This window comes from Eublepharis macularius, chromosome 4 (genome assembly GCF_028583425.1).
Source record: "Eublepharis macularius isolate TG4126 chromosome 4, MPM_Emac_v1.0, whole genome shotgun sequence".
Classification (NCBI taxonomy): Eukaryota; Metazoa; Chordata; class Lepidosauria; order Squamata; family Eublepharidae; genus Eublepharis; species Eublepharis macularius.
The window spans coordinates 44303933-44331750 of NC_072793.1; the positions used below are offsets into that span (position 1 = coordinate 44303933).

General features: G+C 44.6%; 3 protein-coding genes across 6 annotated transcripts in view; 2 read left to right on the forward strand and 1 right to left on the reverse strand.

The window, feature by feature from the left end:
- The window catches only part of LOC129327388 (calmodulin-regulated spectrin-associated protein 3-like), a 43437-nt gene extending 39302 nt beyond the window's left edge, over positions 1 to 4135 (forward strand). For all 3 annotated transcript variants that reach the window (XM_054975995.1, XM_054975996.1, XM_054975997.1), the window contains exons 14-17: positions 163 to 259; positions 460 to 578; positions 952 to 1070; positions 2414 to 4135. In XM_054975995.1, the coding sequence (XP_054831970.1) occupies positions 163 to 259; positions 460 to 578; positions 952 to 1070; positions 2414 to 2716 (638 nt within the window). In that variant the 3' untranslated portion in view covers positions 2717 to 4135. The remainder of the gene's footprint in view (positions 1 to 162; positions 260 to 459; positions 579 to 951; positions 1071 to 2413) is intronic.
- Positions 4136 to 5228: 1093 nt separating this feature from the next.
- LOC129327415 (pre-mRNA-splicing factor SYF1) lies at positions 5229 to 22912 on the reverse strand. 2 transcript variants are annotated; one of them, XM_054976046.1, is made up of 19 exons: positions 22685 to 22804; positions 20896 to 21044; positions 20163 to 20286; positions 18430 to 18627; positions 17749 to 17883; positions 17418 to 17582; positions 15483 to 15627; positions 14958 to 15109; positions 14332 to 14451; positions 12188 to 12319; positions 11320 to 11451; positions 9957 to 10070; positions 9212 to 9374; positions 8547 to 8737; positions 8209 to 8331; positions 6824 to 6995; positions 6588 to 6714; positions 5581 to 5693; positions 5229 to 5414 (listed from the first exon to the last, which is right to left on the reverse strand). In XM_054976046.1, the coding sequence occupies exons 1-19, from the start codon at positions 22727 to 22729 to the stop codon at positions 5353 to 5355; spliced, it is 2562 nt and encodes an 853-aa protein (XP_054832021.1). In that variant the 5' UTR covers positions 22730 to 22804; the 3' UTR covers positions 5229 to 5352. The 2 variants fall into 2 exon arrangements, with proteins under 2 accessions (XP_054832021.1, XP_054832022.1); XM_054976047.1 differs by lacking the exon at positions 20896 to 21044 and having other exon boundaries at positions 22685 to 22912.
- Positions 22913 to 22941: 29 nt separating this feature from the next.
- Positions 22942 to 27027, forward strand: LOC129327416 (protein PET100 homolog, mitochondrial-like). Its single transcript, XM_054976048.1, has 4 exons — positions 22942 to 23022; positions 24117 to 24203; positions 24992 to 25024; positions 26610 to 27027. The coding sequence occupies exons 1-4, from the start codon at positions 22996 to 22998 to the stop codon at positions 26685 to 26687; spliced, it is 225 nt and encodes a 74-aa protein (XP_054832023.1). The 5' UTR covers positions 22942 to 22995; the 3' UTR covers positions 26688 to 27027.
- The last annotated feature ends 791 nt before the right edge of the window (positions 27028 to 27818 follow it).

Below are 27818 nucleotides of genomic sequence, written 5' to 3' on the forward strand. Positions count from 1 at the left end.
CCGGCAAGAATGTAAATAGGAATGCCCAGCTGCCTAGGAATTAGAATGCAGGATGCTGTGCAGCGGAGTGGGTATAGCTCTGGAGAAAGTTCATCTTTCAGTCCTAGCTTTATGTTCATACAGATGGGTGTGGCTCTCCCTTACTTTGCTCGTTCTTCCTAGGCTCCAAGCTGAGCAAGGTGTACTCCCAGTCTACGCTCTCTCTCTCAACCGTGGCCAATGACCCTGCTAATTCACTGTCCATCAAGAGATCTTCCAGGTGAGTATGCATTGTTTCTCCATAGTTTTTCCTGGAATTTCTGTTCCAGAGCAGAAAGGCTCTGTCTAAGCACAGGGGCTCTAGCAATTTGGTCTGGGTGATTGGGGCTTGGTCTGTGGCTGGGAGATTCTGGCTGGAGAATCGCCAAGAAAACAGAGTGGCTTCTGTGATGCTATGGCCTTGTCTCCTCATTTTCCCAGAGCTGCATCTCCTTCTGGGCCAATGTCCCCCAGCCGGTTCTTGCCGAACCAGAACCGGGATCGTGACTGGGAGAACGCCTCAACTGCTTCCTCACCTGCTTCCATCCCAGAATACACTGGTAAAGCCCTTCCTGCCTTATTTTTTGATTTCACGTATTTTAGCTTCCTTTGCAGTTTCTTCAGAGGGTGGTGCCACTGAATTCGCCCTTCTTTTCCAAGGGCACATGTGAAGCCAGATACCTCAACCTGTCTGAGCACAGAATCATAAAATCACAGGGTTGAAAGGGAACTCTAGAGTCATCTAGTCCAACCCCCTGCAAAATGCAGGAAATTCCAAAATACCACCCCCAGGCATGCATCCAAGAATTTCCAAATCCCTTCCCTTGCTAGGGGATTTATAGACCCCTCAACCTGTCATTGCTGGGCATTGTTTACTTTCTAGAGAGGGCATTACTTTGATTGCTGATCTCTCCTTTCTCTCTGCATTTGCAGGGCCCAAGCTATACAAGGAGCCCAGTGCCAAATCCAATAAGTACATCATCCACAATGCACTATCACATTGCTGCCTTGCTGGCAAAGTCAACGAGCCCCAGAAAAACCGCATCCTAGAGGTAAGAGACTGGACTAGGGCTGGGAGGCTGGCTTGACTGCTATGGGCCATGGAAGAGTCAATGATTGCATCTCATTTGGTTAACTGCCTTTCTCTATAGTGTGTAGCTGAGTGTATCCAGGGCCGCATTATTCATAAGGCTGACTAGGTTGAAGCCTAGGAGCCCTGCGGGGACTAGCGGCCTGTCACTTTTTTTTAAGAGCCATGCCTCCACATAAATAACAATTAATTGATTATCTTATATAATCTGTATTAATAAAATGATTAGCTGCTTCCTTATTGAAGTGAAACAAATTGTCATATTAACATACTGCCGGACCAGGGTTGGACTTTCAGCTGCAGTGGGGTGAAAGATTGAAGTGCCAGAGAGAGCCCGGAAATACCTGCAAGCCTAGGGGCCTGGCCATGGGTTGAAACAGCCATGTGTGTATCAGTGTTGGGATTAAGACTTACCTTGCAGAACTGGGTAAAAGTTTATGGGCAGTATCGGGCAAGTGGTAGAATTTAGGATCCACAAAGAGCAGGAAAGGTGCTAGCCCTCATGCTTGTCAAGAATAAGTTGGAAACATGTCATCTTTTGCTCATGATGGTTAGGCAGCAAAAGAGATCTCATGGGGTGAACTCTATAGTTCCCATCTCTCACTTATCCCATATTTCTCTGCTTAGTTATACCTTAATTTCAACCCATCAGCCCCTGATTAAAGTTTGACAAAGTTCTGCAGTGAACCATTGAAAACATGATAAAATTATGTAACTCTTGTGTGACCTGAACACGCAATTCTTTTGGTGCCTAAACTGGTTGAACTGTGCACTGGGGTCTTATCCTGTGGGTCTCCTCTGTGTAAATTTGGAAGTGGAAAATGCTGGCTTTATCTGTGGCTGGACTGGCGGGGTTGTGGACATTAGCTTTCGCATGGTACAGCAAGATAAGATGCTGTACTCACGTGCTGATTCAACTTTCCACCCTTACAACGTGGATACTTGAAAACATGACATCACATTGTGCCGCTGGGATTTATCACTGTGTGAAGTGATAAAAAGTTTTTGTGCTTCTTTTGACTGGGGGTGAGGTGTACAGAATTCAGGAAGACCACTAGGAGAGAGATGGGAGATGGTTGATACCAGATGATGGGAGAGCCCTTTCTGGTATGGGCAATTGATTGCACAATTGGTCTCCCTTGCTATCGCAGGGAAGGCAAGCAGGGTGTGGGACTGTTGCTTTTCCAGCTTTGCTTGTGGTAGTGGGGCAATTCTAAGAATGTAGAACAACCTGGTTTTAAACAGTTTTTTTTCCATTAAGGCATGGCCCAAAAGAATTCCCGCCTTTCCATTTTTCAATTTTAGGAAGTTGAGAAGAGCAAAGCCAACCACTTCCTCATCCTCTTCCGTGACTCGAGTTGTCAGTTCCGGGCACTCTACACACTTTCAGGGGAGACAGAAGAGCTTACACGTCTGGCGGGCTACGGGCCTCGCACCATCACGATGCCCATGATTGAAGGCATCTACAAGTACAGCTCTGATCGCAAGCGCTTCACTCAGATTCCCAGCAAGACCATGTCCATGAGTGTTGACGCCTTCACCATCCAAGGCCACCTCTGGCAGACCAAGAAGCCTGGCACACCCAAGAAGCCAGGCACACCAAAATAACTAAGACTGAAAAGCTCCGTGTCAACTCTCTGCCTGGACTTTGGGTTGCCAGCTGAGCTAGGGACCTTGCAGGCAGCTTTCTGTAATAGGTGGCTTGAGTAGGTTGGGGTTGAGAAGTAGGAGTGTGTATCTAGTCCTGGATCAATGCTCACTCTGGATGGATCAGAACCAGCTGCTGAATGGGGCTTTGGGGGTGCTAGTTCTGGTATCTGCCTTGAGGAGACTGATACTGGCTTTGTAGGGGAGGGTGGTTGGGGATATTCTGGAAACTGCCGAATCCCATGATAAGCTAGAGGCTCAAAGTTGCCATAGTGACATTGCCCTACATCTAGGGCCCTGGGGGTTGGAATCTGGGCTCTGCATGCTCCATCTGCCTCCAACCACCATCTGAATGTCAATCCACAGCTGGAGCAATGAGGGTCTCTTTTTCCGACTCCTGCTTGCCTGGGGGATTGGTGCTCAGGCCCTTCCTGGCCATGTGCTGGGTTTTTCATTGCCTGGGCAGCCCCTGTTTATATTATACATACTATACATATATATATATATTGGAGCTATTTAATGATTTTTCAATTATTTGTATATAAAAAAGGATCAAATTGCATTTGGAACAGTGGGATAAGGTAAATTTGTATATGAGGTTGGCATGATGGGGGGAAGAGCAGAGTATGGGGAGTGAGTGTGTTTGTATGTTTTTCCATTTGGGGGGTCTCTTGTTTAAATGTTTTTCTTCTTGCCAACTTTTTGGTCTACTTCCTTGTTCATGAGGATGCTCTGGTGAAGGGGAAAGGGCTATTTACTTGTAATAATTGTTTAGCAGTAATGGGGGGTAGTGGGGGGAGGCAGGATAGGAGTAGGGCGTCAGTTTCTTGTTGAGGCAGAACAAGTTTTAGCTGGTCACCTCTGTTAAGTACCAGGAAGCTGGTAGTTGCTCTGGTCACAGAGCCGGCCTCTGTGCAACATGAACTAAGCTGCCACTAAAATAGATTTCTCCTACGTCTCTTCTTTTCACTGACCTGCCCCTCAGAGCTGTATCCCCAGCCCTGAGCCATGAGTAGGCAATGAATGTAGGATACACGTTTTCAAGGGCCTGTCAGTCAGGGGATCACCTAGTGCCACTACACCCCCTCCCACACACCAATACTGCTTTGGGTATCTTTCTCCTTCCCATGTCTGCCTCCTGCTCTTCTGGAGTAGCAGGTGCTCTTACGGTGTAGGAAAGAGAATCACTGCTGTTCAGCTCAAAGTCCCCAGCCCAGTTGTATTGTTGCAACTTATTCCTGGTCTCTTGTGGTTGCCTGTTGCTGACTGAATGTCAAGTAGGTGTTTTGGGTGGGTACAGTGTAGTGCAGGGTTGGGGGGGTTGCTGTAAAAAGCAGCTGGGGACTTTGCCCTGTCTGCTTAATAAAGTAACTTAAATGAGCTTTCTGTTGGTCATTACTTTGGTGAGTTTGGGCTATAGAGAGAAGACTGTGACTGTACCATTGTTTAGCAGGCATACTTGTACCTTCACAAATGGTTAATCATGAACACTGAATGCACTTGTGGTCAACTGTGTCCACTAATGAACTGTGGGGTGGGGAGGAAGACAAAAAAATCTCAAGCCTATGGAAAAGCTGCAGAAGCGCAGAGTCCAATAGCTGCAATTCACATGTTTTTTCAATACAACAGGCAAACTGCCATTTCTCTCTCAGGGTGTTTCTGTATTTTTTTAAATGTTGATTATGCGACATCTCTGCTAAAGTGACCTATTCCTGGAATTTTTACTGCTGGTTACTCTGGTGTCTGAGTATAGTAGTGATGGTCTAGTAGGTACTGCTTGGATCAAGCAAGAAAACGATGCTTTTCTATCACTGTATACAGAAGTCATAGCATCGCTTACCACTCCCAACAGTTGGATGGTGACTGGGAAACAAGATTTGGAGTAACTACCAGAGCAGGCAGGGTGGATGCTGCCAGGGTAGCAGGCCTACCAGCAGCAGAGTCATGCAACTGTAAGTTAAGCTCTAGAACTGAGTGTACCTTCCAAGCAATGCTCATTACTCTTAAATGTCAGCTTAGTCATAAGTGTGTTTCAGACTACTTCCTGCGGCCATTTTATGAAGTCATTTGTCACCTAGGCACAGAAGTCAGGAGCTAACACGAAGCCTTAATCAAATCTGGCACCCCTACCCCTTTCTGCTCTACTGTTCAAACTATATAACTTTTAAAATATTGATGATCAGATTATACTACTAGTTAAGAAACTGTAGAATACTTCATGTGCTCAAAAGTTCAGTCTTCTTTACGAGTAAAGCAGAGCTGTAATCACAGACGTTGAACAAGCATCACAAGTTGGAAGGAGGAGTTAAACTCTTTCCTCTTGCCTTTTTCCAGGAGGTTTAGGATGTAGATTTTGGGGATGAAACTCAGCAAGGGTTAAAACTTTATGTGTGAAGAAGCCAGCCTGATGGAGCTGTGGAGCAGGGTAGCTTACTCCACTAGCCACTTCCCCCCAAAAGAACAGCAACAGCCATTAGATATATTGTTTTATAAATAGTAACTTGCCAGACTGAAAAAAGGTTGCAACAAAAAATAGTAGGAACTAAACAGTGAGCATGAGTGATCCCGGAGAAGCCCTTGCTTGTGCAGTGTCCCGTTCAGTCATCCCTGAGGCCTCCAAACACAGCAGAAGGGACACTCTTCTGTTCCAGCTGGACCTCTGCAAAAATACGTAGAAGTGTAGGATTAAGAAGAGGACAGGACTAGGTTCAAGTTTTCAGTCCGCTATGGTGGTCACTCAGTGACCTGGAGTTTCATCAACCCATTGCAGGGGTTTTGAGAATCCTGTAAAAACTTGACAAAACCCTACAGCCATTCCCTCTTACCGTCAGGCTCATTATCCTCACTCTCATTTCCATCTTCATCCAAGTCAATATCTATCTCATCAGGGTTGGCCTGGCGGGAGAGTTCAGCCAACTCACTACGGGATGCATCACTCCTGGAAATGAGGAAGGAGAGACAATGCTGAAGCTCAAGACAGCCTGTACCCTATTCTGGTCTCAGTCTGGCTCCTTACACTTTGCTTAGAGAACAGACACCTGAGGGTCAAGCTATCTTCCTTCTTTATCACTCTGCAACACCTCAGGCTGTAAGGACAAGCACAAGCTACCCGTTGCACCAGAACCTCTATAGCCTGTTGCAGCTTAGCAGCCATAACCATTGCCCTGAAGGCCACTGCAGCAAACATTATAAGAAATATACACGTTTGGGTAAGAGTTCTACGTGGGGGCAGAAAATAGCACTGAAGAGGTCCCATTGCTTCATCAAGGACACTGCGGTGACCCTCTCGACCTCTTCTTCCCTTCCGCTCCTCATCTACCACAGCCCTTAATGGACAAAACTAGTAGTTGTATAAACCGAGGCTACTTTAGTCTACTTGAAGCTACTGATGAATGTCAAACGAACACGCATCATCTGGCTCAAACAGTTCTTTCCTGAACCGTAAAAATGACAATGCTAGGAAACATTCAGGGCTGTACTGCACACAAGATACAAAGAAAGGTTTCTATGGCCCCTGCGACAGTTCAATGCCGCCACCATCTAAATCTTACGAAGGCCATCCCTCAAGCCTGTAAACAGATAAGAAAATTATTCACATGCACAACTGAATGCACATCCCACAGTAGGAAGCAAACTTTTAGAAGAGGTACTAAGTTTCTCATGACAGCAGCAGTTTCCACACACACTCATTTCCTTACGGTCTGCTTAAAATGGGATCCAGGGCTCAGGCCACTCCCAAGTGTACAACAGAGGGCTTGGTTCTTGCCCAACCCTGAAATCATTGCATTGGTACAGGAAGAAAGCAAACCATTTTGACCTATCCTACACGCACCTGACAAACAGGATCTTCTCCTTAGCTCGAGGCTGATCTCGCTCTGCTTCAGCTGCAAGCTGCTCCGCTCGCTGCTCTAAAAGCTTCATGTCATCCATGCCACTCTGCCCGGGTGCTAAGTCAGACACTGAAACCAAAGGACAATCGTGACTCAGAGAGGCAGCAGGTAGCAAAAGAGGATACAGCTGAACAGGAGGTGAAGTTAGCACTCTTCTGTCTCGGGGGCCAAAGTTCACCTGTCCCTGTAGAGTTGCTGTAAACTTTCAACATCTGGGAAGCCATGAAGTTGACTTGGGTATTGTAGGTGGCCTGCACGCTTCGTTTAATGCGCAGCATCTCTCGTATAGTGTCTTCATTCCCATGCCGGATCTCAAACTCCTTCCATGTCTGCCAGAAGTTAGCAGTGGTCTGGAGAGGAAAAAGAGGCGATGGTGATTTCATGGTTAACTGGTGAGCGGAGCCTCTCCCTCTCCACTTCACTTGCCTTTTCCCTCAGAAAACTGCTAAGGAAAAACGATGATGGCAGGAGAGTACTGAGAGCAAATGGTCACTGGCTATGCAGCTACCAAGAATGGTCAGTGATGAGCACACAGGTATATAAAGCATACCTTCTGGAAAGGCAACACCTTCTCCCATCTTAGTTGGAGTGCATCAGCCCTCCAAGTAGAAGAAAGGGAAGAGGATACTTTCGTTTCAAATTAAGCAATGTTCAATTTAGAATGTGGTCTAGTCACTATCTTTTTGTATACAATTGTTGCAGAAACTACTTGCTTACTATCCTGAGTGAGGTATTTCACTATGAAATAATTACAGGCACTTGGCAATGATCAGCAAGAACCGTGTTACAATAAATGATACCAAGAACACGATAGCAGGCAGGACATGCTGTCCAAAAGTTTCCAAATATTCTTGTTGTGTAAGTACATTTCTTCATTGCACTGCATTCAGCACGACAGATGGCCTTTTCCCAAATATGGTGCAAATTCTGCCAAGCCCAGCAGAGCCTATTCCCATCCTCTAGTCTTGCCCTGGGCAGACTTGTTTGTGGAGTTAGAGAGGCAGGGCAGACAATACGAAGCAAGTACTTAAGAGAGTCTGTTTTAGGCGATTTCAGTGGTTGAAGGAAGAGGAACCTGTCTAAGTGGCAGCCTCTCCTATGCCCGTCTATTCCAGACCCAACTTCATAAATAGCTCCTGTCTGGGCACACACAGATGGGATTAGGATTGAGGCTATTTGCATTTAGCCTTGCTCAGAAAGAGCTTCATCTTCTTCCAACAGCAGAAGCCCCAAGCTCCATACAGCCAATTTCCAGGCAGCCTTGCCCGCCAAAGAATTTTCTTAGTGACTCTGCAATTAGGGAGTGACCCTCCTGCACCCTGGAATGCTTTTCATCTATTGGAAAAAAAGCAGGATGCTTTTATGTCCACAACCCTCTTCTCCTTGACCACTGAGTCCTTATATCGTCTTTGTCATCACAAAGCATATTATTGTTGCCAAGGAAGAAATCATCTTTGAGCTGAACGAGAAGCTAGTATTTTATAAATGTTTATGCTCCTCTGTACTAGGAAACAGGAGGACTTGGCAGCCATGTATCTGAATGTGTGTGTGGAGGCAACTTACCCGGGGATCACACATCTGTGAACAGTAGGAGTAAATAGCACGAGCTCGATCTATTTCACCAAGCTTGCACTCCATGTCGGCAAACCGGAGACACATCTCCCGGGCATGCTCATCTGACAGAACCTGCAAAAGGACGCAAAAAATGTATTGTGTACTGCCTAGGGCAGTAGATGGATCATTAAGGGGGTGTATAGTCCATAGGAACTAATTCCTGTTGAGCCATTAAATAGCAAAACCTCTGGTTTGCAAATCCCCTGCAAACCAGAGTCAGGCAATTTGATTTTGGGCTGAGCTCACGAAGATCTATACTGTGGACTGCGGATAGAGAAGAAACTGACCTCAATGGCCTTCTCATAGATGCTACGGGTGTGCGTGACTCCATAGATTTCAGCTGCTCTCTTGATGTAGATGTTGTACATATCATACTGCTCTGAGGGCTGCACAGCCTGAGTGGCCCGCTCATACACTGCCATGGCATGACGTGCCAGCCCATATTCTTCCTCCAGCTTGGCATACAACAGGTAGATAGCTGTGAAAAAATGGCAAGTTACGGTTAGACAATCCCACCCCCAACCTTTGTGTCAAAACTCCTCACCTAGGTGTTTTGGCCTTCTGGAGCCTACAAGGACAGATCCAGAGTAACAAAAACATCTAAGTGGAGACAGGACTGGATAGGGATGGTGAGTCACATGCCAGAGGAAAAGATATTTAAATAGGCCCTGTTTCCAAGAGTTGCCGTATTCCACAATGCCCCGTGAGAAGTGGAATCAGTCCTCTAGGAAGATGTGCCGTTGGACTCAAGACTCCCTGCAGCTGCCACCCAGAATACCAAAACACACGTACAAAAAAAGACGTCTGATACTGCCTCTTGGGCCTTGTAATTTTCCATCACCCAACTTTTGTTGGCTGGGAGATTGGGACTAAGCCTTTCTTTCCAACTTGCTTCCCCACATGGGATGGATTGACGTCTCTCCCCATCACAAGATAACATAATTCTACATACTTTTAGCATATTTCTGGGGACAGCCATCCAGTGCTTGTTCAAAGAGGTCTCGAGCACGCTCCAGCTTCTTGCCACCATAGCGGTCAATGAACTTAGTTAGGTAGGTGTTCCAGATGTCATATACATTTGGCCATTTGAACAAGGAGATGCCCCTCTCATATGCCTAAAACCAAGAATGGATGGCGGAAATGAGACATTCGTATCTTTCTTGAACTTTTCAGGAGACAAAGAAACCAACACACTCGCTTGCCCATACAAAGATCCTTTAAAGGGAGTGAAACCACTGGTCAACCTGATCATCTACCCCAGCTAGCAGCAGCTCTCTAACAGAAAGAGGTCTTTCCCCAGTCTGGCAACCCACAACTCTTTCAAACTGAAGATGCCACAAGAGTAAACTTGGGAGTTTCTGCATGCAGAATGTCTTCTCTACCAATGAGCTTCTACTTTCATCCTCATAAACTGCTGAACCACTTTCTATTTCTTTCTCTATGCAGCCTATGAACTTGTCCCTGCTTCTATAGTACTCATTGTTACTCAGCCTATAATCCAAGGTAGAGTTTTATTCATTCATCAGGCTGAATATTCTGCACAATTCCTTCTCCCTAAGAGACAGTATCGCAGCACAGTCTTGCTGTTTGGGAACAAAGGTCCCTTCTCCTACTAGACAAGCTGGCCTTCAACATCTAGTGGCCCCCTAAACTGGTCACATGGGCTCTGCAAGGAGGTATGGATCTGGCCAGCTCACCTTGAAGCTTTCCTCGAAGTAGCTGTGCTCTTCCAGGAAGAGACCATAGTTAATGATGATTTGAGGGGTGGCGATGCGCAGGTCCAGAATGCGGTCATACACAGCTTTAGTAGACTGGGGTGGGGGCAAAACAGAGAAATGTTAGTACTAATCTGGGCCACTAGAAAATAACAGGCGTTCAGTCCCTACCCCCTCCCTCGACAACAGAGGGCAAGGAGATCAGGAGGTAGGAAATATGTAAACATATGTCTGTGTCTCTGTTGTCAATACAGTATGCCATTTGCAGCATAGTCTGTTGGTCTGTTATCCACAGTCACATCTATCCAGACAACTAACCAAGGCTCTGTTCTAGACAAAGGGCCCTGCATGGACCTCCACTGTCAGATTCAAAGAGTTTGGAAGCAGGAGGGAAAACAAAAGAGGAAGTTAAGAGGATTAATAAAGTTATTTAGAACCGTGGATACATTTGCACCAAAAAACCTGGCAGAGATTCGGTTGCGGGGCCTGGGAGCAAGAGATATGTATGAGTTATGAAAGGCTGGCCTGGGCAGGAGAGAAGCATGCCACTGAATTAGACCAGCTCTGTATAATGGATGCCAGTTCTCTGGAGATAACTCCCGAATGAGGGAGTCTTTAGCACTTCAGATGCTGGGAGCCCAATGGCTCTGTTGCAGCAGCCTTGCTGTGGCCATAGTACATTTTCATGGCATTATTTCATAGGTACAGCCATGAAAGGGGATAGGAGGGGGTGTCTGCAGAGCAGCCTGAAGATGTCAAAGAAACAGAAGAAGCTTTTCATTCTGGATGTCTTAGAAGAGTCCTAAATACAACAACAAGCACAGAGACCCACAGACTATCCAGCTTTGGCTTCAAGCAAAACTCAGGGAATATTTTCTGAATTCAAAAATAACTCATTTCTGCCTGGCTGAAAGGACACATGGGAGACTTGGAAGGCCTTAAGCAGTAAAAGTCATTCACTGCCAGGGCAGATTGTCCCAGCGGTTAATCCTTTTGCCTGCTAAACTGGGGCTGGATTTCTAATTTGTCTTTAGTCTAATTCCCAGATGTTGACCCTTATTCTGTCTCTCGGCAAGCTCAAGGAGACCTTTATTGCCCAGTGCTTAGAAGGTTTCCAGACACTTATGAGCAGGAGGAGATTATTCAATCAGCTTTAATCATTAGATCAGGCAGGGAGAATGTACTTCTGTTTGGGCCCATAGTGGCAAAGATAATGAAAGGACAGCCCCCTAAAGGGATCCTTTTACCATCTGTGTGAGGTGGGCCACTGCTAGTGCTCCAACCAGAGATCCTGGCAAAGCTGTCACTGAGGATGGGAGAACAGAAGCACAGAAGGGTCACTTACTTTGAAGGTGCCTAGACTTTCCTCCAGATCAGCCAGCATGGACCAAACTTTGAGGGACTTGTATACACGGTTCTGCACAGGTTCCGAGGAATCAAAATACTCTGCCTTCTTAGCCGGGATAGCTGTGGCTTTCTGCCAAGGCAAGAGGCAACAGAGCTGGTGAGTGCAGAGGAAACAGCTTGCCGCGATGGTGAGATGACAGACTGCCAGATGACAGACTGAGATGACAGACTGAGATTATAAACTGGTCTTACTTTGAAACGCTTGTTTCCAGTCAAAGGGCTGCACCAGGACATGCATTAGGCTGGCATGGCTGGAGGAAGCAGAATGCCAGTCAATCTTGCTTTGCCGCCTCTTGCAGGCACCCTTCCCAATGAGCCCACAGGTCCAACTAACACTGCGTTGACTCCTCCTTGCTTGTTTTAGACCCACTGGCATCAGTGGGACTAAAGGAACAAAAGAAAGTGACAGTTCCTTCCAACACAGCTGCCGTTTGGGAAGAAAGTAGATGCACAAAGGGGGAGGGTTGCAATGCAGCCCTGTGCCCAACGGCCCACAGACACTTGCAGCAGCCTTTGGGGGGCTGCACAGAGCCCGTTTCTTCGACAGGAAGATGTTCCTTTTTATTCGTTTGAGGTACAGAATCACCGCAGTGTTGGCTTCTAGCAGCCTCTCTCTAACCCTGATGTGCATTCTTGTTGTGGAGTAAAGGGGAACCTCAGCTAGCATATCCAGAAATGTGGACAGAAACAAGGATTCCTATGCTTTGAACACAGGGACTTCAATCCTTTACCTGAAAGAAGAACCTCATTTCCTCATTCCCAACCACCTCTCTTCAGAAGACACCCCCCCCCCCAATTTGCCTTACCCGCAGAATGCGCAGTGCCTGGTCATAATTCTCGTGTCGTAACTCCATCTCGCCATACTCGCACCACACGCTGGCCAACTCGTCCACTTGCTTGAAGTTCACCTTGTTGGCCTTTTCAAAAATGGTTCTGGCCTGGGGCAAGGAAGTAAAGTAAGATGAAGGGCAATCCAGCCCAGAAAGGGCCCACAATTCCAGCACCTATTTTCTGGCATGGCTTCAGAGTGTGTGGCAAGTCATGCGCAGTCTTTTTGGTAATGCTTTGCCACCCATGAGCCACACTCCTTCCCTCAAAGCCCCTACAGCCCTATAATGCTCAGGGAGTTTAGGGCTGTAATGAACTGCAGTCACAGCCCAGAATTTAATCCTCTCTATTGTAAATGCAGGCAGATGTCAGCCTTACATGATCGTGTTTGCTTGTTTACTGGGGCTCCAAGGTTCACGAACAGAAGCCAAATAGGAAATGGTAGCTCAAGGTGGAGCTTATCATAAGTGGCACCTCAGCCATACACTGACATGAACTGCAGATACCATCTACATATGACAGAATTTATCACCCACCCCATAAAAAGGAGAGGGGTTGATGATCACAAGCAGCCAATTAAAACTTTCGTTTTATACATGAACAGTTCAAGGTCTGCTATTTGGTCTCAAGGAGTTTCTAAAAATCTGAGATGTTTAACAGCAACTTGCAATATTTTAAAGCATAAAAGCCTATCCTGCAGTTATGAAAATACTCAGGCTCAAAGTTATACAGTTTGTCCATACACCAGGCAAGTGAGCATGCAGAACATTGCAGTCAATGGACAAGCATGTCATTAGCCCTCCCATTTTAGTAAGAAAACCAGGCTAACACCCTTCTCCTTTACAAGTTTACTCAGAAATTAGCCTTGCCAGCTTCCGTGGGTTTTATTCCTGTGCACACAATTGCAAAACTAGCAGAGTTATTGTGAAGCTTACTATTAAGGACTAGTTATTGCTATAAGCTCCACTTGTTAGCATTTTACTTTGTCGAAAGTTAAAAGGATTTCTTTTTGATCCAGTAAAATGGGGACAAGCTTTTATTTTTCTACACTGTCTACACCTTTATTTGGCCACCACTGAAGAGTGGCCAGATTGGTCAACTGGAAATGATAAAGCAACCCTCCCCCAAAAACCTTTCCCCTTTACCCCTTTACCAAAGCACCCCTCTCCAGTGGCTGCAAAGGTGGGAGATGGGTGAGCAAAGGCAAAGATGCTGCAGAGAACAGAAAGGGAGACCTGCAAGGCTGGAAGCACACTGGGAAGGAGAAAAGGAGATCTGAGATTTCAGTACACTCTGCAGTGCTTCACTGGCAAGAATAAGGATACTTCAAAGCCAGGAAGGTGACCACTCCCTCTACAAATTAATGATCAACTGCAGCCAGTCCCTCGCCCACACTTTTAAAAGTAGGCAATTACTCAGAGTGATGGCCAACATCTAACCATGTGTTCTGTTCCTCTGAAGTCCATACAAAAATCCACTCATTTGGTTATGAAAACCAAACGGGTTTCATAAAAATACATTCCATTTTTTTCACAATCCCTTCCTACTCCTGTCTCTGAGAGGAATTTGTTTTTTTGTACTAAACAGCAGCCCCATAGTGCTTCTACTCAAGGGAAGGGAAAAGAGGGGAAAGGAAAAAGAAAAGAATCCCACACAATCCTGGTTTTCTTAAAGTACAGAAAACTTGTGTTGCTCCCTTGCTGCTACTGATTAGTTTATCTGGTCCTGGAGGCAGTGGCTGGGAAAAGACAAAAGCAGGTTGATTGGGAAGTTTTCTCCTGGGGTACAGAGAGGCCCCACCACTGTCAAATCCTAGAAAGAGGCATGGCTGGGGGAGGCCAGCAGGGGAAGAAGATGGCGGAGGTGGTGGAGAAGCAGCCTCAAGTGTGGCTGTGACAGAGAACGGAAATGGTGCAGATACACCCACTCTAAGCCAACTAGGCAGATCTGACTGAGAGGCAAGAGTATCAGAAACGCTTTTGGATCTACTTAAAAGCAACTGCACTATCTCGACCAAAGTCCTGCTCACTCTTGATCTAGGCAGCAGCAAAGTGAAGGAGGAAACATTTGTAAGGGCACAAGCAAGGGCAGCATTTGCTCCCCACTCCAGCGAATCACTCACATCTTCTATCTGTCCGTTAACTTCATAGAACTTGGCAAACGCAACCCACAGGGTGTGAGTCTTTCCAGTGGCTTTAAAAGGGTCAACAGTCTGCACAGCTTCTGTGTATGTGTTGATTATCTGCAGGGGGTAAGCAAAGGAGTTAGAAAAGGCATCAGGAGGCTCTTTTCTCAGCATGAAGCTGGGTGTCACTGCGACCACAGACATCCTCATCATATCGAAGCTTCAGCTCCCTCCCACGTGGCAGCCGTCAAGCTAGCAGATTAACTGGACCAACATCCATAATCACCCCTGTGTCTAACGGTGCTGATTCTAATATGAAAGGCACTGCCTGAGTTCCCATTAGCTGACGGAGCATTCAGCTTCTCAGACACAGAGATACGAAGAAGAGATACCCCAGAATAGGTGTATGATTTTTTCAAGCACACACTAAACAATTAACTGTCTCCGCTGGCCTGGGCATGGAGTGGAGGCACCAACTCCTAGAAGAGAGTTCAGAGAGCTCAAATCACTGAACTTCAATGTTCCATCTTTGATGCTGTAGCCCAGGATTTATGTAAAAGAAACTTTCCATGTATGGCTTCTCAGGCCAACACTGTGGCTCTGCTCTCATTATGCTTCCCTACCTCCCGGGGTTTGCCTTCATACAGTTTCACCCGCTTGTGCCACTCGTGAACGTTGTGAGGATTCTGACGCAGCAGGACACTGTTGAGGAGCAGGGGCCGGCGTGTGATCAGCTGCTCGAAACGAGCCAGGCGCAGCTCCAGGTCCACGTCATCTATGCTCCCACAGAGAAGAAAGGCCAGCATGAGACAGTGCAGGAAGAGAACCAGCAGGTAGCTGAGAAGTCCTCTCTGTCTTCTTACTTATATATTCTAGTGATTATTTAGCCAAGCTCCGAAGCACTCAAATAAGAAAGGAATTAGGACTCAGGGTGCCCACAACCAGTGGAAAAGGCAGAAAAACAGCAGAACAGAAGCCCCCTGTTAACTCAAGGCTTCATGTAAGTCAAAACTACAGCGAGCAAAATCTGCCACAATTTAAAGGATTTAGGGAAACCCTGCAGTATGTGTCCCCTGATAGAGTCCGGCCAAGCCTCCTCCTAAATGGCAAGAGTAGAGTTTGCCTTCCACCAGCTGTGCTGCTCTTACCTTCCTCCTCACGGCCCATCTCAGACTGTGTCTCCATCTTAGCAGCGATCATACTTTCCTCAAACTGGGCGTAGCTGTCAAACACCTGAGTGAAATCCCGCACTGTCATCACCGTCTGTATCGCTTCTTCATACACGTCTCGAGCCTAAAATAGACAGGGACAAAGGGATCACTGGCACCCATCAAATGCCCAAGGGATGCTGCAAGGTAGCCTCATTTCTAACTTGCAGCCACCGAGCAGCATCCACGGCTGTGACATCTTGATCCTTCAAGACAGCACAAGCCTCCCCTTGATATCCAGGAGGGCATGTTCTTGCCTTTATTCAAGGGGCAAACAGGCAACATGAGAGAGTGTGTGTTTGGAACAGGTAACACACCTCCTGTGCGAAGAAACAGTGGCTGTTAAACAGCAACCTATGACTCAGCCTGAAGTGCTAATTGCCTTACAATAGCTAGGAGTGCAACTGTGCATTTAAAAGTCATAATCTGAGTAGTGGAAATTATCCAATAAAGCCTCCATGTTTGCTAAAATAGCGTATTGGTCTGAATTTGAATTAAAATGTGGATAAAATGTGGATTAAATAAATAAATTTGAGAGGGAATTCAAATTCAAGATGGCCTGAAGAGCCATGTGTGTCCATGTGGCATGTTTTCCATTTCTCTTCTGCTGACCTCAGCATCATCTGAGAAAACAAAACAGGGATTTAAAAACAAACAAACCAACACCTGTGATAGCTCAGAGGGTCATGTGATCACTGTTACTCATATGATCATACTAAGAAAGCTAAGATGCTTATCAATGGAAAATGAGCAGAGAAGTCAAACTCTGACCGAGCATCACAGAAAAACAGGAGAAAAACTCTCCAACTCCTTAAGCAGTGCTTGAATGGAGCAACCAGAGCCCCTGCTATGCTTCTCGATGGAAACGTCTTCATTAAGAATCCCATAATTAAGAAGTCCCTGTGAACTTTAGGAATGCTTTCTGCACGGCAGGACATGGAACAGAAATTGCTCAACTGGTGGTTTTAATCAGAAAAGGAAAGTGAGCTTAAGAAACTGGTGGTAGAAGAAGTTCTACAGCCATATTGGTCCATGCAAAATCCAAAAAAGTGTGACCTGTCAAAATCAATGTATGAGGCATCCAACTCAGGCCTTGCAAGGACTCTGGTGATGAACTTACAGCATTCCATGCTTAATCTCCATGCTAAAAGAAAATAATGACATCTAGCAAGAGGGATGGCCACGAGACCCTGACATCTACATGCAGGACACAATATATTTCACTGAGCAGCAAGATACTCTCATCTCCTATGCACTGAAGATCCTATGTGAGTTCCACTCATGTCACTGCCTTTCTCCAGTTCTTCTCCGCTCACTAGCTTTTTATGCTATTTGGCTGCCTCTTTTGGCGACCTTCTAGATTTCTTCCTTTTGATTTTGTGGGTTGGGGTAAATTGCAAGGGTTACTTTGTCTACTATTTGTTCCTTGTTATCTACAAAAGCCAATAAAACAATTTTTTTAAAAGGTAGGTAGGCAGAAGAAAACCAAGAATAGAAACAGATAAAGAGAAACGAAAATAGTTTAAGTAAAGCTTCACTGTATGCACGTGCATATAGACAGACTTTTAGTCAATCAGGTTTTAAATTTTTTTTGCACTGACAGAAAACTCTGAAAAACCTATTTAATGGGCAAAAATAGGATGAACATACAAACCATGAGCAGCACACCCCATTCCAAATTGGTTTAAGATCAGACTGAAGGCAGCTGCCACTCTGGATTTCCCCCCATAAACTCCTGATCATAGCAGATGACTCTGGAACTAAATGAAACTGTTCAAGAAATTAAACTCTTCTCTTTCTGCTTTTAAAAATGTCTCACTGGGATCTAGCTTCAGCTGAGCCCTTATATGCAACCCTTTGTGCCCACATGCCTACCTTCTCAAAATGCCCACTGCGAATGTAATAGTCTGCCAGGGAACACCACAGCTTGCCCAGTTGGTCTGTGAAACGGGTCAGGCCACCCCGGATGATGGCCCCCACATTAAGAGACTTGACCTTGTCTGGATTCTGTGAGATGAGGTCACACAGCTCATGCCACAGCTGCAACATAGAGCACAGAATATCAGGGAGATCCTGAAGCCACTGGGAAGCAAGAAAATCAATGAGTGCACAGATCCTGCAGAAGTCATGTTTATGCAGAGAACAGGAGAGAAATCTCCATACCATTTTACAGGATAGGGCTGGCTGGATTCTCCATGAGCCTCACCTGATAGTTGGATTTCCCTTCCTTGGAGACAAAGCGTTCATCATTTACCACTGCAGCAAGGCGGACGGCAGCCTCATCCAGCCGGTCGATGGAGTGCAGATACTCAATATATTCCTCTGCGTTCTCTGGGCTCAGCTGCAACATAAACATATCTGAGAATTCCAAAGTAGTGGCAACTGGAAGGCTGTACATTAATCATTGCATTGCTGGAAAAGGCAACTCACAGGTATCTAGGAATAAATATAACAGCCACTCTTCTATATATGCAGACCGTTCAATTGGTACCATTTATTCTCTGGGACAGAAGACTGAAGGGCATAAAAATTGTACTGAGACAACAGATCAAGGACAATGAGAGAAATTCATGGCTCCCAATTTTTCTGTTTAGCACTGATTATTTGTTCCATGGTCTTCTGATTGTGTTTATATTTTTTCTCTCTCCTCTTTTCTAGCTTTGAAATACTTTTGCACACAAAATCATATGTATCTGAGTAACAGTCTAACTAGTTCTACATATAAGGGTAAATTTCTTCCCTGCTCATACTTAATGCCACTAATGGAATGAAACTCAACACAGCAGGAACGTAGCCTTTTGCTCAAACTACAAGACCTGTTTTAGAGTTAGCAACTAGGCAATTCTTAGGCAAGATACATTAATTATGAACTGGGTGATCCCCTTACTTTCAGATATCTGCGGTAGACCCGTACAGCTGTCTCAGGTAATGGATACAGACGCACAAACTTCAGGTAGAGTGGCCAGATGCGATGATGTTGTGTAATAGGCAGAGCCCGGAGTGCCCGGTCAAAGGTCCTGCGTGTGCGGGTGATCCGACACTGGTCCATGAGAAACTGGCAATAATCTAGCCATATCCGAGGCATCTGTAGGCAACATGGGGAAATAGGAATATTAATGATCATTTTATGGGATCAGACCCAAGGTCCATCCATTCCAGCATGCTGTTTCAAATGGCCATCCAGATGCCACTGACAAATTCACAACCAGACCATGATGGACATAGTTATTTTTGCTTCCAGAATTTGGTAGGTAACCAAGTAGAACATATCTATCTTTCCAGCACATTTCTACCTCACCTTTATTCCAAGGAACTGGGACTGGTGTGCATGGTTCTCCTTTCTTCATTTTTATCCTCACAAAAACTCTGTGAGAGGCCAAGACAGTATGACTGGCCCAAGATCATCCAGTGAGCTTCAAGGCAGAATATGGATCTGAAATGGGATCTTCTTAATCTAACCATACACCACACTGGTTCAAAGAGATTCCATGCTTAGTTATTTTGCATAACAGCTGTTGCTAAATAAATCCTCCATTGATAAATTTAGCTCTTTATTTTAAAAGCTGCCTTGCTTAGTTGCCACCCACGCATTTTGTGACAATAAATTCCTTATTATGCATTACATGAAATACTTCCTCCTGCTTTTGCGGAAGGGCTGTGACTCAGTAGCTGAGCATCTGCTTTGCCTGCAGAGATCCCTGGTTCAATTTTGATATCTCCAGCTAAAAGGATCAGGCCATATATCATGTGAAAGACTTCTACTTGGGACCCTGGAGAGCCTATCGGAGTAGACAATACCGGTCTTAATAGTCCAATGTTCTGATGCAGTATAGGGCAACTTCATGGGTTAGTCCTGACTCTCTTGCTGCCAATCAATTTCATTGGTCTATCCCTATCCTTATTTTCTTAAAGAGATTTATTTATCTCTACTAATTCTCTCCAAATGGCTCATACATTTATAAACTTTTATGTCCTCTCTTAATTGTTTTCTCCCTAGATTTAAAAAAAGAACAAACGCACCGCTCCTTCGGTCTTCTTTCATAAAGATGTGCCACTCTGATTATTTTGGGTTGGCTCCTTGGTACCTTCCCAGGTTCTTATTTTTTGGATGAGCATCTAATATTCTAAATAGGGGACAGCTTAGATTTAAGCTGGGGACAGATGATTGTTTTTTAAGACTGTTGAAAGAATCAGCATTACCGTTGATGCACACAAGGGTTTTTCTGGTTTCATTGCTGTTTTCCAGATTTTTAGAACACCACAAAACTTGTTTTCTGGTGGGAGCAATGAGTTGAATGATCATGGACAACAATGCTTCTTGCGTGCCACCCTCAACAAACTAAGAAAAAAGCCTTAAATAACGACACCAAGATATCGGAATTATTTTCAACCCATTTCCAGTTTGCAGGAACCCAGTGAAATAAATTTTTAGAGAGCTTTATAGTATGATCACAAATGCTCTTTCCTATAGCCAATATAGATACTGTGGGAAAACTGCTCTGGAATTCAAACTCATGTGAACCCTTCACACTGATTCCCACAGCAACTCTGCCAGATTACTAATCAGAATGACTTCCCTCCTCCCAGGCTTTCACCAGTCCTCTCAGCTTACCACTGTACCTTATGCATGAAGACAAGAGCCCGCTCATGACAATTGTTCACCTCTTCATAGCTGGGGTCCGTGACACACCTGCTCTTCACTTGTTTCCGCCGCTGCTTAAGGTAATTATACCATAGCTTGTAGCTGCATACACAATAGAGAAAGTTGTTAGCATTAAAAGAAGTGACACCCAGCGCTGTACACTGGGTAGAGTGTTGGATTATGATCTAGGAGACTTGGTTTCATCCCCTCAGTCTGCCATGAAGTTCACTGGGTCACCTTGAGACAGCCACTCTCTCTCAGCCTAACCTAACTCACAGGGATTGCAAAGATAAAGGAAAACCCATCTATGCTGCTCTGAGTTTGCTGGAAGAAGAATAGGATAAAAATGTACTAGACGCATACACAAAAGGTATGCATCTAGGACCTCTGCCTTTTCATTCCTTGTTTTCATAGAAGGAGTCAGGGTATCTTCTTGCCAAAATAAATCATATGGAGAGGCTGACAAGGTCAACAAGGGGCTCAACCAGCTCATAATGTTTTCATTTTGTCCCATTCTGGTACAGACAAGAAATGAGGCAACAGCAAACTCACCAAACAGATCTTGATGAATCAGAGATATCTTTGCCTAAGCAGATTTTTAAATAAGAATATCTTTAAAAGGTGTTCTGGAAAAGCCTCAGCTTCTACTTCTATCTGCACCAATGCAAGGTTTGCTGAAGCACTCTGTGTTTGAGAGAGAGAAATGCATACCTGCCTGGCAACTCTTTAAGAGCTCTCTCATAGATTAGATTCAAGACATTCTTGGAAGAATTCTGCTTGAATTCAATGTAACGGATCCAGCATTTGACAGAGAAGGGATTCCGCAAGATCTCTTCCTCATACTGCAGATCTTCTTCCTCCTGTTTTAGGAAGGGGAGGAGGAAAATTTCAGAGAAGGAGGATGGTGCAGGTCATCACCTCTAAGGCTACTGAATGGGGAAGGTTTCATAACTTTACGAGCAGTGAGTTGGAATTGTTCAGTGGGACATTTTTAATAAAACAAATAAGGTTGTAGTAAATGCCTGTGAAACTTAAGACAGTCTTCACTGTGTATACTATGGAGGTTTTATAACATTATCCATTAATGTCATAATCCAGCTTTACTTATTTTATATAGTGGTTCACTGCATTGTTCTCCAATCTTGGAATACTGCATAATTGTCTGCATTATACTGTATTTTTAGTGTAATGTTCTCTAATTTTGTTGACTATGTGTATTCTACTGTTCTTACAGCATAATTTTATTTGTCATCCTCTCTGAGTCTCAGCAAATAAGATTACAAACTGTGAAACAAGCGCTAAAACCTCACTCCAATTACAAATTTATTAGGTGACCTTAAACAAGCATCTCTATTCCACACTCAATCCACCCAGCTCTGCCCTCTCCATACTTGCAAAAAGGGAATAACTGGCCTGCTTTGTAGTACAAGTTAGTGACAGCAACACCAAATTTTAAGAGTGGAAAAGAGAAAGAGTCCAGTAGCATGGTATCTGAAGATCTGGTATCTGATTTGGTACCTGAAGAAGTGAGCTGTGGCTCACAAAAGCTCATACCCTACCACTAATTTTGCTAGTCTTATAGATATTACTGGACTCTTGCTCTTTTCCTCTGCTACAGACAGACTAACATGGCTACTCATCTTGATAAATTTTAAGAGACACAGAAGTCACTTTGTTATCACTCTCAGAAACTCTGTCTGCATCAGTGACTGGCAGGAATATCACCTAGTATAATGCTCTGTACTAGATATTATGAGAAAGAGAGAAGAGACAAGGGGCACAGCAGCATGAAGATAAGGTATGAGAATTGAAACCTCTTGCCACCAGAGTACTACCAATTAACTCACAGGCTGCTAAGTTGAATGAAGGCACTGGTGACAGTGGTAATACCATTTGTTGGCAGTGGACGTATGGAAAGAATCCAAGAGAGATGTGAACTTCAGGGACGAGTAAGGACAGAAAATAACATTGTTGCTAGAGGGGAGGTGGATTAGTAGAGAGAAGTGTACAGGCAGGCACAGGAGTCTACTGAGATAGCAATTTGTTAGTACAGTGCCTATTTGCTGAATATTTTGTCAAAATCCTGGATATTACAATAAAGATTCCATCTGAATGAATATTTTATACTGTAATATACAGCTTCTCCATCTACCCCACAAATCACAGCTCTTGTCAATATTCCAGTTCTAAATATTTGACAACTTTGGACGTGGATCAGAAAGCCACAGAACCTGTGAAACCGCAACCCTTGAAGAGTAGTTTATTTGCTGAAACGAGAAGCGCAAGGGGCATCCCAATCGCGCCTCCTGAACTGGCAGCCCTGCCTTCTAATGCGTGGGGCCCAGTTGTGGTCACACAGGGTGCAGGTGAAAGCACTCTGCACATGCGTCAAGCCACAGTCTCCTTTTCCACATGGGTCAGAAAAAGCCCCCGCGGCTCAACAAAGCTTAACTTGGCGAGGCCCCCATCGAGGAGAGTCGCCCCCGCACGCCCTACTCACAAAGAGGAGCTCGCGCTTCCCCAACACCGTTTCCAGCTCTGGCATCGCGGCCTCTCCCCGTCGTAGGCGCTTGCCGATGACGTCACTCTGACGGACCGTTCAGGCTTGCCCGCTCTGTTTACGTCATCAACAAAGGTCCCATTAGTCCTCAGAGGTGGGAGAAGCGAAGCGAGTTTTTCGGCTTCCTCTCCTCGACGCCGTGTTGATTCCGGGGCGCCATCTTTGAACGAGAGGGGGGAGGAGGAGCTAATGGGGCGGGCCCAGCAAGTCGAGAAGGGCGGGGCATCGCGTAGCTCCTTCACGGCTCCGCGATGGGGGTGAAGCTGGAGGTGTTCCGGGTCCGTGTTAAGTTCAGTGGTGGGCTCCCGAGGGCTGGGGTTAGCTTCGTATTTGCAGACACAGAGAGGAGGAGGAGAGAGAGACCTATTCCTGCCCAGAGCGACCTTTTCCATCTTTGCCTCTGGGAGCAGCGAGTGTTATTTGGGCAATCGCTGACGCACTCTGTGGCTGCCCACTGTAGGGATGGGGGAGGAGGAAATCGAGCTGATTCTTCCCTGGCATCGTCGTAGGAGAACGTATTTATTTAACATGTTCAGACCATGTTTTTCTGTGGATCTCAAGGCTCCTGTAAGGTTCCACAGGCAGCCCCAGACCTGCTTAATTTCGGCATGATGGCTGCATCAAGGTTGCCTTCCAACCTTGTCCGGAGATGTGTATAGTTCCTACTCTAGCCATTGCAGACAGCCTAAGAACAAGTGGCTCCAGGGTCTAGGTTCCCTGTCGTACTTCTTCGAGAGTGCTTTCGAAGGACAAACCATTGGATTGCTTGAGTGAGCCTGTTCAACTAATAAATAAAGCAGTAGATGACTGGTTGCATGCATGCAGAAATGTGCATGTGTGTTCAGAATTTCCATCCCCAACCCATTTCAGTATTCTGGATTTCAGCACCCAATATTTTTTAGGTTGCGATCTGTACACTCCTATCTTTAGGAAAATCCACAGCGAGACATGGTACATCCTAAAATAGCACAAACCTGGCTGTTTCCCGCTTTACTTCTCTCTGGGGCAAGGCTGTGATATGGAGCTGTTTTTCTTTTTCCCATGGATGAGAAGAAGAACCTGTAGAGTTTGGCAGTAGCTCTTTTCCTCCTTAGATTATCCTTTCCTTGTACCAAAAGCGGGGGAGAGGGGGTTCTGCCCCAGTGGGCAGTCAAAATCTAATATAATTGTGTATTTTGACTGATCTTAACCAATGTATTTGTTATATTGTTGAAGGCTTTCACAGCTGGAGAACAATGGTTGTTGTGTTATTCCGGGCTGTATTGCCGTGGCCAAGACAATGCCAAGACCACGGCGATACAGCCCAGAAAATCCACAACAACCAATGTATTTGTGTTAATATTTGACTCTGTTTCTCCTCTTTTTCTTCCAGATGATACTTTATCTGTCTTTTCCTGTTGCCATGTTCTGGATTTCTAATCAAGCAGAGTATTTTGAGGAATATGTAATCAAACGAAAGGTGAGTGTATCCTCCCTCCGGGGACAGTGTAGATTAACACATTCATTGTTAATTCTTGTGTGGTTTCAGTTTTGCTGATTTCAGCCATGATTGTGGATTGGAAAGTCCCTGGCACTTTTTCACTATCTCTGGGCTCAAATCCTGCTGTTTCACTGGATTATTTCCTCGGGAACCTGGTTCCCTCAATTATGCTAATGTTAGCTCTGTCCACCTCTCATCTTTAACCCGGTTGGCTCTATTCCATCATTTGACAAAAGTCTATAATGGTAGAATAAGCAGGATTGTCTACTGTGTTAAGAGTGAATAGGAGCCAGAATTCGTGGGTTCTCTGTCAGGGAAAATTCAAAGCTCCCCCTGTTCTTTCCATATGTTTATATATGAACACAAGATTCATGTCCTATGATGCTTTTCCTCGATAGGGTTTCAATGGCAGCTTGTTGAAATTAGGTAACCTCTTCAGTACCCCTTCCTTTCTAGAGGTTAAGACAAAAACGTTGTTTGAGGTGTTGTGATTGGTGTATTCTTTGTTTACAAGAAAAAAAATCTCAAGTGAGACAGGCTGGTTTGGTAGGGCCTTTTAGAATTATTGGAGCATACATATAGCATGCTTTGCTTGGTTATGCCAGTCGGTCTTATTTTCCTTATCCTACTGGTATCTTTGGAAGGTAAGTGGTTTTCTACAGTAAAATCTAGGTGTGGAAAAATCTGTTTGGGTAAAAAGCACGTCTTTTTGACATTCCACTAGTCATTACAATTGTATGATGCTGTTTGTGATCCTTTTCCTGCAGAGAGAGATCTTTCCACCTGAAGATGATTTCAAGGTAATAAGGTTCAGTTACAAACATTGTCAGTGCCATCTAAAGCAATGTTATACCCTTCTAAGACCATTGACCTCAATGGATTTAGCAGAGTGTAGCTCTATGAAGAATGTGTCTTTCCTGCTATAATGAATCTGATATAGCATTTGCGTTGCCTCTTTGGTATGATATTCAGAGCCAAATTACAAATTATGTGCAGCTGAATATAATTTTGCTCCAATTTTTTTTTCAAAGAGACCAATCCGAAAATCAGGCACAAGAGGCTGGGCTCTTGAGGCAAAGATTGGTGGGTAGGGAGGAGACATTTAACCTTTTTCTGTAGACCCTTTAACGTGCACAAAAATCAGCCCTTCTTGCCTGTCTCTCTGAAAGGAAAAAAACACAGCCCTGCAGAGAGAAAAGCATCAGACAAGAACTGTTTTCATCATAAAAATGATCTGGGGAAAAACATTAAATGCTTTTGCTCTGTCTGTCTATTTTTAACGTTTAGGTTTCCAGGTTCTTGACTGCTTTTTGTTTTGTTTTTTAAAAAGCCCAGTTGGAATAAAATTACACACAACTGCACATGGCATGTATTTTGGCTTTCTTTTATGTTCTTGAATGACCCAACAAGTTGACCTTTCCTGTTGGGGAGGGGGGCATCTATCAACATAGAGGTGGAGAGCAGAAACTTTGCCATCAGAGAGTTCAAAACATTGGAATAGGAGTGGCATAGGTTGCATGTGGCTAAATTCTCTCATTAAAAACTCTGATGAACAAAGGATAAAATTAATGATGGAACAGAGTTTTGGTGGGACACTGGCTCCTGTAATACATGGAGGTCATGCTATTCTTTCAATGCCTCGGGTTTATAGAATGCAGCATGAAAGATCATCCTTTCTTGAAATTTGAAAGAAAGGTTTCTTGACCGTTTTGCACACTCCTCCTTTATAGTCTCATGATGTAAAGAGCCAAAATATATCCTCTCTCAGCACATACATGCACCTAAAATAATGCATGGCTAGTGTTAAGAGAAGTGGGTAACAAGGGAGCGACCCTTACATTTTTTGGTAAGCCTTTTCTTCCCTGGCTATTGCTTTCTGCAGTTGTCCTAAATGATGTACCCATGCTAACATTCATTCTCATGCTTTCTATCTCTTTGAACCATTTCCTCACAGTACAGATAATAGGGATGTACCGTAAGGAAGTGGTTTAAAGAGATGTTTTAATAAAGGCTGCTACTGTTATTTATTATGTCAAACCACCTTGAGTCTCAGTGAAAAAGGTGGTCCGTAAATAAATACATAAAAACATGGATCTACTAGGCTGAGGACAAAAGAATAAGTATTGCCAGGCACATCTGTCCTATGTATTTTCTTTAGCTTATGTGGGAGAGTAAGGACTAGTACATCTATTCTTGCCTTAGGGATTAGCTACTAAAGAGAGTCTGATACGACAATCTTAAGCAGAGTTACACCTTCTAAGTATATTGAAGTCAATGAAAGTCTGCTTAGGATTCCACTGTAGGAGATTTTGTACTAGATTCGAGATGTATCTGTGACATGGAGAGCTGACTGGTGATAGAACAGGGTTTTTTCCTCTTTTTCAGAGGAAGGAGTTGGAAGCCTTCAAAGAGCGAATGAGGAAGAAGCGGGAGGAGAATCTGCTGCAGATGACTGAAGAATAGTATTTTTATGAGGCAGATGATGCAGTTCCCAAAAGTTGCCAAACAAGGATCCTTCTGCTTTAACTTTATTGTTTTCAAATATTGCTCTAAAAGACGTTGCGGACAATGAGGTGAAAATAATTGCAACACAGCTCCACAGTAATAGTTCTACACCAATCTGCTAGGGTCCTGCAGCCTTCCACAGGCAAGGCAAGGCTAAGTCAGGAGTGGCTGTGGACTCTTTCTTCTTGGAGCTGCTCTTTTGCCTCTTGCAACTGTTTAAAGCCCTTGATTCAACTGAAGAAAAATGGCTCATGTGAATCACTTCCAATAAAGCCAGTGTGGTGTACAGATAATGTGGTATGCTGGCTAGTGTGTCAGATTTATACTGAGGAGACCTGTGTTTACATCCCATCTCAGTCATGAAGCTCACTTCATCTTGGGCCAGTCGCACACTCAGCCTAACCTACCTTTCAGGGTTGTGAAGATAAAATTGGGAAGCAGCAGAACTATGTATTCCACCTTGAGCTCTAGGGAGGGAGGGAGGGAAGGTTAAAATGTGATCGACCAAGATACTGTATGAGAAGACTGATCCCGTACACAGCTTTTAGTACAGGCATACCATCTAGAGAGCGATAATGTAAGCTGCTTTGCCCCTCTTGGATTGGACTTTGCTTGGATTTTGTAGGGTACTAAAACCCATTCCTATAAACCCTTTTGAGATATTTTCTTCTCAGATATAGAGCTGGAGCTAGGACTGCATCTCTGGACAGTTATGGCTGCATTTTAATTATGGGAAAGAAATGCTTTTCTTTGATTTAGTTGCTCATAAATGTACTCTTTTGAGAGTGGTGGCAGCCAATTTTCTACTTTGTAATCACAGAGTAGAGTAGATGCAGAGATCTGTTCATACCTTTTTTTTTGGAAAGACACACTTCCAGACTCAGTTGCTTCCAGGAGGAACCTACTTCCAGCACCAGTTGGTTATGCAAGTGTTGGCAATCACAAAGTCCCCTCCATCCTATCTCCTTATCTGGTTGTCAACAGTGCCAACCAACTGGTCTGTATGGCATTCACAAAGCAGCCACCTCCACCCCCATTGTGTGGTTTTAAAAAGGTTAAATTCAGAGCAGGGTACAAGTGCTTAAAATA